General features: G+C 38.0%; 1 protein-coding gene across 1 annotated transcript; it reads right to left on the reverse strand.

Annotated features, from left to right (window-relative positions):
* si:ch211-142k18.1 lies at positions 1-14,010 on the reverse strand. Its single transcript, XM_038287565.1, has 3 exons — positions 13,827-14,010; positions 2,001-2,527; positions 1-521 (listed from the first exon to the last, which is right to left on the reverse strand). Exons 2-3 carry the CDS (start codon positions 2,519-2,521, stop codon positions 362-364), a joined length of 681 nt encoding a protein of 226 aa, XP_038143493.1. The 5' UTR covers positions 2,522-2,527; positions 13,827-14,010; the 3' UTR covers positions 1-361.
* Between the last annotated feature and the right edge of the window lie 445 nt (positions 14,011-14,455).

Consider the following 14,455-nt stretch of genomic DNA (forward strand, 5'->3'; position numbering starts at 1 on the left):
GTTCTTACCCTGGAACCAGATGGAGTCGTTCACTTTCATTCTGTTTTTTTTTTTTTATACATAAATATTAGACTTGGCTCAATCTCACACCACACACTGTTGCCATTTACCTCTCAAAGAAAACCTGAGTTTAAGATAATATTCAACAAGATTTGGCTTTATGTTTTTCCTTGAAAAGACAACTTCTAAAACCTCCCCTTTCTTTTAGCTTTTATCACTTTCTTCAGCAATACATTTCCTTTACTAACATGAGTCTGTTAAAGGTTCAGAAGACATACTGCTGCATCTCAGTCACAAAAACATACACACACAAAATGTCTGTCATTCTGGAAACAAAACAGTTTGTGTAATTATTAAATAATCAAATTGATTTCATCATTTTCCTAGTGGTGGATTCTGATAACGTCTTCAGCTGCTGAGTAAATGAAGCATGGAGCACTTTTGATGACCTCTCCAACCTGCTGGCAATGTCCGCTGCAGCACGAAGCATCTCTTCAAAGACCACAGACTCTTCTCTTACTCTGCTCCAAAATACAGAAAAAACAAAACAAAAAAACAGGTGAAACAAGTGAAAGAAATAATTTTGACCTACATACATTTATCAGGAGTAAAATATTGTATGAAAGGTGTTTTGTGATGGTAAAGACAGACCATCATACTGAAGAAAGTATGATAAAAAGGTCTTGTTTTGGAGGTTCTGATTCTTTGCAATTTCAAGACATTGCCAGTCATTACTCATCAACCTGTGTTTCAAACAACTAAGCTCTTTAATTATCACATAAATTTTAAGCACGCTCTCCTTGCTTAATCACATTGAGGTTTGTAGAACAATGCTAATGGTCAGCTCTTTTTAGGTCCCTTCACAGGATTTTTTTTCAGGTTTAAGATAACAAGACGTTTCAACACATTGGACAGAAAACCTTTTGGCGATTCTGCTCTAGGTACGCATACTTGACGACCAGGTTGGTTACTTGTCTGATCATACAGAATATATTTCTGTGTAGAGAGAAATACATATATACACTAACCACAAGATGAAAATATCATGTTGATTTTTACATAAGATATGTGTTTGATTTCTTGCAAACAAGGTAAGAGTATTTCATTTAAAATAAAGTGATTTATTAATGTCTTCTCTTTGCAACAAAAAAGGTTTACTGGCTAGATATGATTAATTAATTTAGGACCTAATGGGTAATTTAAACTGCTCTTTTTCTGTGGTGGAATAGCTGTACAACATAATATAATAGTTTTTAACATGATCAGAGGAAGATGCATTAGTTTAAATTATTTTTCTTAAATTTTTCGGGGGTCAAAAATCATCTTGGGTCAAACAAAATCAAATACATACTGCCATTAGTTTATCAAAATGTTTTTTTAAGAGCTAAAGAATGTTATAAAGGCTGTCTCACAAGGTGATAAGTCTGAAAAGTTTTGCTGTGATTGATACTTAATGAAAAACATAGGACCTTAAAATTCAAGACATCAAATGATAACTTTTTTTCTTTTTCTTTTTTAAATATCATACTCAAAACTTAAAAAAAAACAAAAACAAAAAAAAAAAACAGGCCCGTGATTTTCTGCAATGACTTTTTAAAGTTCCATTGTTAACCAAACTGGTGGATAAAGCTAAGAAGCATTGGGCAGAACCAATTAACTCAACCGACTCCTATAAGGAGTGGTCAAATATTAAGCCAGAATCCTGCTATAATCTTCTTAATGAGCACAGAAAGTGTATTTGTGTTAAAAACTGCTAATGAATATTTAACCAACTTGTGTTTTACAGACTAAGACTAAACAATATTTTTTACACTCTTAAGGACACCGCTAATCTTGGCCCAACGCTCACAGCCACAACAGACCATAATTCTGTGTTCCTCATAAATATCTTTCTAAATGAAATACTAGACTGAACTACATAGATACAAACATTCATTTTAATAAAAAGTTAATTATCATCCTATATCTATTGTTAGTCATTAACTTTTTACAGTACTCACTTCTGCATCACGGCAAAGCCATCTCCCTTCAGCTGATTTTTCAATTCTTCTTCAGCTTTCTCCAAATCTTCATTGCAGCCCTTATGCTCTTCCTGAACGCTAATGACATTTTCTTTAATCACATCTTCATATTTCTGATCCCCCAGCTCTGAACCCACAAACTGCTCCAAGTTCTCCATCACCACCTTGTTTCTATGTTGGATGGCCCGTAGAAAGTCCAGCTCTTCTTCAAATGCCTTCAGCCTTCGAGCTGAAACTGCTCCATTCGTGCTGAAGTGGACTGAGCAGTCATCTGGTTGGGGCTCAAAGTGGAATAAGGGGGGCGGTGATGGCGAGGCTAATAGATAGTTGTTTTTGACATTTTCAGGCTCATCATCAAAGGCCTTCAATGTGTTATTGGTGGCCATTAAGGGAGGGTAGATGTCAAAGCCTGAACCCCAGTCACTGTCTCCACTTTGGCAGAACACCGTGGTTACTCGGGACATCAAGGCCAAGAGGAGCATCGTCCAAAACTGCCACATGGTAACCTGAAGAAATAAAGATGAACGACTGTTACATTTTGTCAAAAGAAGAAATATTTCTTGGCTTGATATTTATTATTTTTTTCCAGCATTTTATTGTCGTTACACTGTCACAAGTACAGAGCAATGAAATGAACTCTTTGCATTTAACCAATCCCTTTGGGGAACAGTGAGCTGCCATTGTGTGGCGGTCAGAGAGCAGTGTGGGGGTTAAGGGTCTTTGCTCGGGACCCAGAGTGGTAGTCCGTGTTGGTGTGGCTTGAACTGAGAGGTCCAGAGGTCCTGAGAACCAAGCGATTCCTAGCTAGCCTCTGTCTCTGTTATATATATCTATATCTCCTATGTAAAGCGCTACTCACTAATGTGAAAAGAAAAGGTCCAAGCATGTCAGCGGGACTCAAGAGGCTACATCAGATAACTCTCGACCCCCTAAGAGGTACCATGGTTTTCTGAATGTGACGCCACCTGCTAATGGCGGTACCTGTTTAATTACATTCAGTGTATATCATTAATTTGATCCAAGCTCCTCATACTTAATTTTTTTAGTTACTGACTCACATTATTCACCTGCTTTATTTTGTTTTGTATGCATGACTTTTTAAATCATGTGTAATCCAAATATTAAGGTGCTATATGAAGAGTGGACATTACAAAAAGATGTATGCAAAAAAGATGTATGCTATCTTAACTTTATTGTGCAAGTTTCAAAAGGGGGCCTATCTGACCTGCTTAACATCCAGTACGCCTAGAAGGCATACATACAGAATATGATGAGTAGATGAAATAGTAAATAAGACTGCAGTTATTTAGGGCTGAAATTTTCTTTGGAAATATAATGTTGGGTGGACTAATTCTCCAAAATTACTAGCTCTGATGCAGCCACTAGTGCTGATGTTGCTGAATCAGAGGTAGTGGCAGTGGGGTTAAAAGATTCATATTCACATGGCTAAGCAGGGACTTTTAAATTCACCTGGCTGAGCTGTGACTTTTAAGCATTTTACACTCTGCATTTGATTAATAAGCAGGACTTTTATCCATATTTCTGTTTTCAGATCTGCTTTTAGTATTCAAAAACTCTCCAAATGGGCAAATTGTTTTACTTTTAAATATAGTAGACCATCGGCGTCGCCAGACCCCATTTACTGGGGCACGTGCCCCTGTATAAATGAGCTGTGCCCCAGTATAAATCTCATGAATATTTGCAACAGTATTACATCTTTTTAATGCATCAATTTAGATATTTCCAACGGAAGGAGACGTATATTTCTACTCAAATGCGCAGCAAGTGTGTTGGTAACTCCAAATTGAGGACGTATTAGTGCCCCCACGTCAGCGCATGTCACTGCATGAACTGCAGGTAAATTAACACGCTGCTCTCAACTGAGTTGGATGGGAAACTGTGCGGCCACGACTTTTAGATCTGGTAATGTTTCTTACCTGTCAATTTTATTATTTTCCCAGTGAAACCACATGATTTATAGGCTACTAACTGAAAATTACTGCATTGGTTTGTAGATGGATATCAGGAAATTCCTCACACGAAGCAGAGACAGGGAAGCAGTAAAACAAGATGAGAGAGAGGGAGGTAAGGTCCCGTAATGAATTAGTGATTTAATGTAACCAGTTACATTAGGAACGTTATAAGTAATATGATAGATATTTACATAATTATAAATTTGCGTTTTTTTTATGTTTGCTGTAGAGAATGAGAATGCAGGTGCTGGAGTAGGAAAGGGAGGAGGAGGCGAGACTGACAGGCAAGAGACAGGTGAAGGACAGGAGAGACAGGACCATGAAGGTGATGAGGATGTAACAACCAGCTTCCACAAACAAGAAGGGGACATTAGTGACTAAGGGGGAAACACGATGGTCCTAAACAAGTGAAGTTGTCCCACCATCCCCAGCACAAATTTGGAGTAAAAAAACGTTCATTTAATTCAAAATGGTTTGAGCTTTTCCTGGTTAAAAAAGAAAGCCTTGTTATCAAGGATATGCAGTGTGTTTTCAACTTGCTTGATAACATCATATTCCCAACACTAACGCAGGTCATCCAGATCTCCCTCACAATCCCAGTCTACAGCTGGAGTTGTGAAAGCTCATTCAGTGTGTTGAGAAGGCTCCACACTTGGCCGAGGTGCACAATGGGACAAGATAGGCTCCATCATCTTGCTATTTTATCAGTTGAAAAGGAAGAACTATCTAAGCTGAGTCACAAGTGATTGACCACTTTGCAAAAATGATAAATAGGAGGTACACTTTAAAGGTACACTATGCAACCGGTGTTGATTTTCCAGCGAGGCTCCCCCCAGAGGGCGAAAGTAAAAGTGCACTGTCGTAAATATGCACAGCTGTTCTCCTGCTTTCTCCGTCAAGCCAGGCGCGGTTGTTTTGAGCTTAGCTGACAGGCGAACGCAACCAATGACTAATGCTGCGTTCACACCGCAGCTGGCGCAATAGAAGCAGCGAGTTTACATGTCAAGTCAATGGTTGACGCGCGTCAAGGCGCAGCAAAAGGTCCCGCGGCGCGTTTTGAGCAGCAGGCGCAGCGCGTCTGAGCAGCTGAAGCAGTGCGTCGTTTAATCATCTGACGCAGGGAGAGAGACACAGCGCTGATGATCACTCCTCTTAATCTGCCGGCAGAATATGCAGTTTGGATTATTTAGATGAAAAACACCTACCAGCTGCTGCGGTGAACCGCGAGGAGGCGACCCGGCCAGAGGCTTCTGATGAAGGGATTCCTTCTGTCGGCGCACCGCTGGTATGTGGGGGTCTGAGCGGCTCCGACAGAAAAAATATTGAAGGCAGGATAATAATCTGAATGAACTGATTGCACTGATTACGTTTTCAGGTGTATTTTCTCACTTAAAAGCATCTTAAAACTACTTTATTCCCACTGATCACAGCAAATATAGCTGCAAGGCAGAGAAAGGATAGTGAAGCTCCGCCCAAGGCGCGTCAGACACACTTTTGCACCGCGCAGCCAGAGCAGCAAAGCTGCTTCAGCCGCGCGTCAGAACTAACTGGTACAAGCAGTAAAAATGAAGCAGCAGACGCGATTTTGCTGCGTGAACGTAGCATAACTGCACAAAGATCGCCACTGTGCTAGCAACAAGAATGCTTTTAACTGGGGGGTGTAGCAGTTCTCACCGTAAAGCAAGACTGACTCTCACGAGACTTCTGAGCCTGTGGGTGCGGGTCGGTGCTCCTGCAATTGAAAGTGCAGTATTTCCCCCACAGACCACCAGGGCGGCCGAGAATACCTTTGTTCAACCTGAAATGAATCATTTAATCATCCATAACGTTATGGAACACATTAATTAACTGAAAAATGTTGCATAGTGTGCCTTTAATGCTCAAAAAATAAAAGGAAAACTTAGCTCAGGATGAGTTAAAATTTCCCCCGAACTAAAACTCTGTAACCTAGGAATTAATGATTACTTCAGAATGTGTATAAGGAAACTTTTTATTTGTCAAAGTTGTTGATGTCTTATTTTTTATAGCTGCAATGTTGAAAATGTTCATGTTTGTTAAAACAAATATGCTCTTATACTCATTAATATCTCAACTGGTAATTTTGGTAGGAATGTATCAGGGTGGGGCAGTGTGCTTGTCTGTATTTATGTATGGAAGGAGGGGCATATGCACTAGGGGGCCAGTGCCCCAGTAAAGCTTTGTGCCTAGCAACGCCCCTGTAGTAGACCAAGAGAAGTGTTCAAAACCCCTTAAATAACACTGAGACATTTCCAGAAGCATTAAACCTTTTCATATAAGTTTCCACACAAGTAAAATTGTCTGCTACTCATCTCCAACATGCAGATGGCTGAAAAAATGTGGCTCTCTGAGTATTATGCTGGATACTTTAGCAAGGATTTTATTTTTCTATATGCAAATTATTAACCAACTATTTTGTTAAACTTTAGGGAAACTCCACATCAAGATTATATGATATACATGCACTGTGGATTATCTTGACGAATACTGCATTAGTGTTTTACATATATAGGTTTCTGCTATCTGACTAAATTCATATTAATGGTATCATTGGAAAGACTCTATTTGAAAGCTTGCTTTATAGTTACAGTAAATCTATACTATTTACCAATCAGAATTTCAAATATCTCCTGCACTTGCTTTTTATCATTCTGGATCTTAGATATAATATATTTAAAAGAGTTTATTGTAAGATTTTTCCTTATATATTAGTTTGTCCACCTTCAAGTTTTACCTGGGGGTAATTTATAAAAGCAAAATCGGCCATAATGTTGAAGTAATGAACACAGTTTTCTTTTGCAAAAAAATAAAAAATAAAAATATGATTAGATGAAAAAATTATTTGTTAGCACTGTTACCATGTGACAAAAAGGACCTGGTTTAAAATCCCAGCCAAGGTTTTCTCCAGGTACATGCATGTTAAGTTAACTGTTTGGTATCAATCGGTGTGGAAGTATCACCATCCTGTTTTGTTGTTTTTTTTCTGCTGCCCTCAGATAAAATGCTAACCTGTTTGGAATACATTCCCCCTCTCTAGAGAAATCAAAAGTAAAATGGACCCTGTGTATAATTTTTATTTTGGTTTAAATCCAACTCTTCTAGGAAGGTCATCGAGGTTAATAGAAACATTAGTGAGCAAACAGCATCATGAAGACCAAGGAACACCCCATGGAGGGCATGCACAAAGTTAAGTAGACATTTACAAACATTAGGCACACAATTTCCACAGTACAACCTGCTGCTGGTGGTTTACATCAAAGCACAGTCATGTATTAGAATGGCTCAGTTAAAGTCCTGCTTTAAATCTAATTTGAAGCAGCACGACTTTTGAAAAATGATTACTTGAGGAGCTCTCCAACTGATCTAAATACACAAAAGAATTGCTCTTTAACAAAGAGCAAATGGAAAACATTCCAGTCTTTGCTTGTGGAAAGTTGTTGAACAGCGGTAAGAGCAGCAAAGGTTTAAACTGTGCGTGTTCCAGAGGACTAAATACACATTTGTGCAAATAGTGTTTTTTTCCCCCCGCTCCACTTCACAGTCTTGCACTATTTTAGGTTGGTCTGTCACATTAAAATCTCAAATTATCAATATCTGTTTATCCTTGCAGGCTTACAGCTACTCTGGTTCCTATCTAAAGTGGCCACTAGGTCAAAGGCAGAGTCCCTCTGGACACATTGCCAACCCATCACAGGGGAACCACAGAGAAATGCAGGACAACTAGCCATACTCACATACTCACAGCTCAGGCCAATTTAAAGAGACCATTAATCTCATGGCCATGTTTTTGGACTGCCTGAATACCTCGATAGACTCCATGCATGCATGGAGGGAAATACAAACTCCTCGCAAAGTGACCCTTGGCCGGGAATCAACCCTAAGACCTGCTAAAAAAGAATTGCTAAAAGTGGCCCTGTAGTATACAGCTCATTTAAGGTGTATAACATAGCAAATGCATTTTACATTCCTCAGAATGTTTTTTTTTTCCACAAAAAAAAAAAAGAACATGAATTAGCTATTATATATCTGTGTTTTTGTTTTCAAATAGAAAATAGTTTAAATTCTGTGGCTTTATATTGTTACTATATAAAAATATATTGCACAAAATTCTGCTGATGTAGCTGTGGTTGTGAAGCAATGAGCTTTTTTTCACATTGTGTGGCTAGACTATGTGGTGGCTATTGTCGCGCCAAGGTTGTAAAGCTGAAAGGCCTCTTTGCAGCATAGGTCCTGTTGTCTCTGGTGGTTTTCTAAGGATCTGTCTCAACATCTTGGGATTTTTTTTACAGAACATACACTGGGGGAAAAAAGTGAACCATCAGATAAAATAAAACAATAAACGATTACGGTTTCCGGTGAACCTATGTGGCTCTCTCAGCTTATTACATTTCCATCTAGAAATGGAAACTATCTGAAAGCCTCAACCAGTCCTTAGAGGGGGAGCCACCACAGACATCTTTCTGCTGTCAGAGCACATTTGGTTTTAGCTTAACAGTTGTTCAACTCTTTAAGACCAAGAGAAAAGAATGGGTATTTTTTTCTTTCTTATCGGTATCATGTTCATAGTGCTAATACCAAATCTGCTGACACTAACAGTATAATTGCACCATAAAACAACCCAGAGAATAACTTAAAAATGGTTGCTGTGGTTTTGTCAAGAGTATTTAAAAGGTTACAGTGAGGCTTATGCAACTTTTGCCATTAGAATAAATTTACATTTGAAATAAAAGGATATTTAATGAATGTTCCAGATGTATTCCAAGTCTCAATGACAGCATGCATTAAATCTGTTTTTGCAATTATCTTATTCAGACGGAACAGGCCTATTATTTTACTTGTAAAAGCTTATTAGTCAACTATAAACAGAGGAAAATAGCTTGTTTGTTGATAAATTCAATGTGAAGCCTGCCTTAAGTCAGTAGCATTTGATGTCCCCTAATTGGGGCAATTCTAAAACATTTTGTTGCTCAAAACTTTGTCTACGCTTGTTTCAGCTCTAGTTTAACAAATGAGTGTTGACTCAAAGCTACAACATTGGCTTAATGACAAAAGGTAGTCAGATGAAAATGTAATCTGTCTGTTAAACAAAAAGAAAAAACAATTACACTGACTGTCTTTTTTTTTTTTTTTTTTTTTTTTTTGCTAAACAACTAGAGCCAGATTCACTCCTCAGTGCATCACAGACTTGCAGCAGCTTTTGTCTTTGTTTCTTAAAATTGCCTGGAAAGTTAAGATTCAGGCAGCTTGGTACAAATTATGTTTTTGTTGGACTCTGTAGAGCGTGTAGTGAAAATTTTCCTGACTTCACTTCAAAGGATCCGTCACAGTGAAGTGACTTTTATGGGCTGACTTTACACTCTGCCCAAAATAGCAGAAGTGTTTAAACAAAAAGAAAGCCATCAATTTGCCGCAGTTTGCTCTTTGTTGTAATCTTTAAAAAGAAGGATATGCAAGTCCGGTCAGGGGAATAATTCTCAAAATATATTTGGTTTGAAGCGATTTGTGCAATTAAAACCAAAACTTTACAAACACAATGTAAAAAGATACACGACATTTTTATACTCACCAACTTCTACTATATAAGTTAGTTCAAATTTTCTTAAGTCAATATAGTTAAGTTATTTCCTTAAGTCAATATAATTAGAGAAATTTTAAGACAGTTTTAAAAACTTTTTATAGTGAAGTTACTCTAATTGTCTATTGGACTATATGACTTGTGTGAAACTGTATGATTTATGTGGAATGTTTTGAATATTCATCTACATGCTTCTGAGGATGCACCATCACTTGTTCATCCTGACAGAACTGATGTTACTGAGTGTTGCTTTATTGGTCAACTTGTTTGCACACATTTCAGTGAGGGAGTCAGTTCAGGGCTTTGTGATGGCCCGTTCCAAGAGCTGACTGGGTTCTCTTAGACTATTTGAAAATCAGTTAAGGTTAAGTTCAAGGTCATTGTTCATCTGGAAGAAGTATTTCTTGAAATCTTGCATAAGTCTGTGTGTTTTCTGAATTGCAGCAGTATATCCTCCAACAAAACACCCTCACAATTATTATACCTCCGCTTACTAACTTCATAGTTGGAATGGAGTTTTCAGATTTGTAGAAATCTGAATATAACAATAGTCATCGGGGCCATACACTACATTTTAGTTTAAAAAAACAGCAAGACATGTTTAGAAAAAAAGTTAAATAAGATCTTTGACTTTTTCACAAATGTTCTCCTTTGGTTTCTTCTAGCAGAGTGGCTTTTCAGTTAAGGACACTGTTTACTCTGCAATCAGGTCCAAAAAACTTTTTCACAAGGTCTCCTTTAAGTATTTGGGATGATCTTGACTGTGTATCTCTGGGATACAGAACCAGTCTCTTTCTTGATCAGCATGATGCCTCAACAATCATATCAATTTTATCGCTGTTTGAATAGATTAATTTGTCAACTTAAGGGATCTAAAAAGTGTATCCGAGATAAACCAGCTTTATGAAGGTCTGTGATTCTCTTCCTGATATCTTGATTTATCTTTATACATTTTTTACATAATGTCACACATGAGAGCGGTTAATGGCAGTTAGGTATATTTAACGAAAAAGAGGAAGAATTTAGAACAATTTAATGTAATCCAAGAAAGCAAGGGATGATTATCAGGGTTCTTCTTAGAAAGTGTTTGTAAATGTCTACCTACTGCCACATAATATAGGAAAGGTTTTTTTTTCTGGTTTTTAGGCCTGAGTATGAAATTCTTATCTAATGTGCAGAAATGTTTTAGTGAAACTTGATTTAACTTCTAACATTAGCTGTGTTAAATCAGATGCTCTTGCCTGCACACATCCTACTCCTTTGCTGTGAGTTTAGGAGCTAATCTGAGTGTTTGTTGGATGGCTGCCATTCAGACCTCCCTGTCAAAGCCCGACCAGGTGTATTTTACAGCTGTCAAAACACATTAACTTCAGTAGCACCATGACAACGATGTCTCTGGTAAGAAAGTTAGGTAAGAGTTGATACTCTTTTTCTGGCTAACACAAATCAACTGAATACAATTAAATGAAAGTAATATTGAGTAAAAGATAACTAAAAGGAAAAAATAAGTAAAGTTAAACCTTATATGGTTCCTAGTCTGGTCAAGATAAAGTTTATATTTCCAAATGTATTTATCTGCATTTCCACATATAGAAACTTTGAAAACATCCTATTTGTCTTAACAAACATCAAGTTTGGATAACCTCATGCTTCTAGTGGTTTCCCTACATGTTTTTTTGTGTCTCCTCTCTAACAGAGGGAATGGGATCTGATAAACCAACAATTAGGCATGTACGTATGTCTTACCCTTCATCATGTAGCTCAAACGTTGTAAGAGATGGGCTCCCTTAACATTGTTTTATTCATAGATTATATGTCAAAGTATTAAAACAGAATATTTTACCTGATTACAGCCTTTTCAGATCAAAGTACAATCTAAACATAAACATAGATGAACTTTGTATACGTGTGACTTTCATTCATGACATGGTCGCAGTCCAGTCCAAATTGGTAGGAAGGAAGATCAGCTCCTCCATGTCGAGTCCATGGTTCTTCATTTGGGAAAAGGTAACTTGTCTGCTTCAGATCAGAGGAGATGCATTGCCTCACATCGACGATTCTACAGTAAGTATTGGGTCCTCCTCTTAATGAGGGAAGAACTGGCTGCAGTGTCCCCACACAATGCGGACACTGCAGCCAGTCTATTGTTGTGAAGAGAGAGTTGAGCCAAAAGGCGAAGCTTTCGACTTATTGGTCGGTCTACGTTCCTAGCCTCAATTACAGTCACAAGATCTGGATTGTGATCAAAAGAATAAGATCCTAGATACAACCAGCTGAAATGAGTTTTCTCCACAGGGTGGTCTCCCTTAGAGATAGGGTGAGGAGCTCGGAGTAGAGCCACTTCTCCTCCACATCGAGAGGAGTCAGCTGAGTTGGCTCAGACATCTTTTTTGATGCTCCCTGGAAGCGTATATCGGGAAGTCTATTAGGCATGGCCCATCAAGAGGAGGTCCAAAGTGGCAACCAAGGGGGACCCTGGAGGGACCATGTCTCTTGTCTGGCCCTAGAAATCCTCGAGCTTCCCCCCAAGAGGAGGTGTCTGGGGAGAGTGAAATCTTGGAGTGTCTGCCGAGACTGCTGCCCCATCAACCCGGTCAAAGATAAGCAAGAGTTGATGACTGCGAGTATGAGTACCCCACATTTTAGTCACAGCTCAGAATACCAAAACTCTTTAAGTTGAAGTACAGTCTCAAGGAACTTTCTTATAGTTTCTCTTAGTTTTACACCTATATGGGACAAAATTTCTTTATAATTCTTTTTTTTTACTTGAGAAAATTAGTAGTTTTAGTCTTCTATAGATATGGAGGATTATGGATAACACTTTTATTTGTATTTAAAGTTGTACGATTCCAATTATGACAAAAAAAAAAATTTAGTTAGAAAGAACAACATACACTATATTGCCAAAAGTATTTGCTCACCCATCCAAATTATTGGAATCAGGTGTTCCAATCACTTCCATGGCCACAGGTGTATAAATTCAGCAGCACTAGCATGCAGACTGTTTTAGCAAACATTTGTGAAAGAATGGGTCGCTCTCAGGAGCTCAGTGAATTCAGCGTGGAACTGTATTAGGATGCAACCTGTAGCAACAAATCCAAGTCGTGAATCTCGTCCTATATTCCACATGTAACTGTCAGTGTGATTATAAGAAATGGAAGTTTTAGAACAGACGAACTCACACGAAGGTGGTTAGGCAGAAAGTGCGGAGCAGGTCAGAGGAATAGCGCATTAGTGCAATAGGTTTGTAACTTTCTGCATAGTCAATCATACAGACTCCAAACTTCATTGGCCTTCTGATTAAAGTCAGAAAAAAAATATCAGTGGCTGAAAGAAGTTCATTAATGGGTTTCCATGGCTGAGCACTGAGTTCTAAGCCATAATTCACAATGTGCAATGCATCAGCTAGATGTGTGTTGGTGTTCAATAGATCCAGGTCATAGTCGAGCCAAAAAACCACGTTTTTGATGAAACGATCGCTACTACCTTTGCAATTGATGACGTTTTGCCATAGGAAGCTATCTTGTCAGTTGATTTGTGGAGTGTTTTGTAGTGATTTATTTTGAGGTTTGTGTTTGAAGCTATCTGGTTTGAGCCACAATTTGTATCAGTGATTAACTAATTAATCATACAAAGATTGAATTTTGAATTCATTTCTCTTTTTTATGTTTACTGGACCCGTGTATATCAAACATGAGCCATCAGGCAAAAAATGTCAATGAGTTATAGAAATGAATATTTGACTGAGTTTGAGTGTAAAGTGAATTACATGTCCTCCACAGAAGGTCCTCAGACTCACCATAGGTCTGCAAAATTATGATGAATTAGCATGTAGATGATAGCTAGGATTCTCGTTCAAATCAGTGTGCGACCATTACAAAATTGCGCTTTTGGTTAAGATACTGGACAAAATTTCCTTAAACACACTCCTAACCTTGTGGACAGCCTTCCCAGAAGAGTTGAAGCTGTTCTAGCTGCAAAGGGTGGACCGACGTCATATTGAACCCTATGGATTAGGAACGGGATGTCACTTAAGCTCATATGTGAGTCAAGGCAGGTGAGCAAATACTTTTGGCAATATAGTGTATCTATTTTAGCATATAGCAAAAAAAAAGGGTATTCACTTGAGTCTTAGAAAGTTTTTCAACATCTTTCAATATCTTCAACTTAGCTGTGTAACAAGTAAGAACAGCCTTAGTATACTAACAAAATAGAGTATTATTTAATTATCAGACTTACCTAACTTTGATTATATCTTTACACTTGGATTCTGCCACTTCTGCTCATTTAGTCAACTGGATCCACTCAGAACTTTAAGGGTACCATTTACAAGCAGAGAAAAGGAAAAACCCAGCTCGCCCCTTCATGTCAGAGAGGGAAAAGTGCAGACACACGCTAATGCAATTAGAGTAAGTCTGGAGAGTCTGGTTGCCTGTGTGCCTCTGTGTGTCTGATGGGTGGAGTTTTAAAAGTAATGGGAATGTTTTTAGAAAACTGAAACTGAAGGACTTTTTTCTCTGCAATGCACAGAGTGGCTGGAAGCAAGTAGAGAGAAAAAGGACGTAATTTACTTCACATATGGGGATTATGGTAAGCATGTGGCTGCATAGTACAGAGAAAGCTTAGATATCTATATCACTTCTTTTTTAAGAAGATTTCTGAAAATAAGTAAAAAAAATGGATTCATGTAGGCATATAAGAAAGAAAAAAAGTTAAATTATTCTTGGCTAGCACAGGGAGGTTTATTACCCTGAAATACGTGTTAATTTTATGTGAGCCTATGCATTCCTTATGTATTTGGTGATGTTGGTGAATATTCTCAATAATCCAGGTCATAGTCAGTCCAAAAAACCACAGTTTGTTTAAAA

This window comes from Cyprinodon tularosa, unplaced genomic scaffold (assembly GCF_016077235.1).
Source record: "Cyprinodon tularosa strain WSP-4 unplaced genomic scaffold, ASM1607723v1 ctg24, whole genome shotgun sequence".
Taxonomy (NCBI): Eukaryota; Metazoa; Chordata; class Actinopteri; order Cyprinodontiformes; family Cyprinodontidae; genus Cyprinodon; species Cyprinodon tularosa.

Coding starts and splice junctions, on each gene's coding strand:
- si:ch211-142k18.1 (XM_038287565.1), bottom strand. CDS start 2,521: ATGTGGCAGTTTTGGACGATGCTCCTCTTGGCCTTGATGTCCCGAGTA. Junction 522..2,000: donor GGCTTTGCCGTGATGCAGAA/GTGAGTACTGTA, acceptor ATTTTGGAGCAG/AGTAAGAGAAGAGTCTGTGG.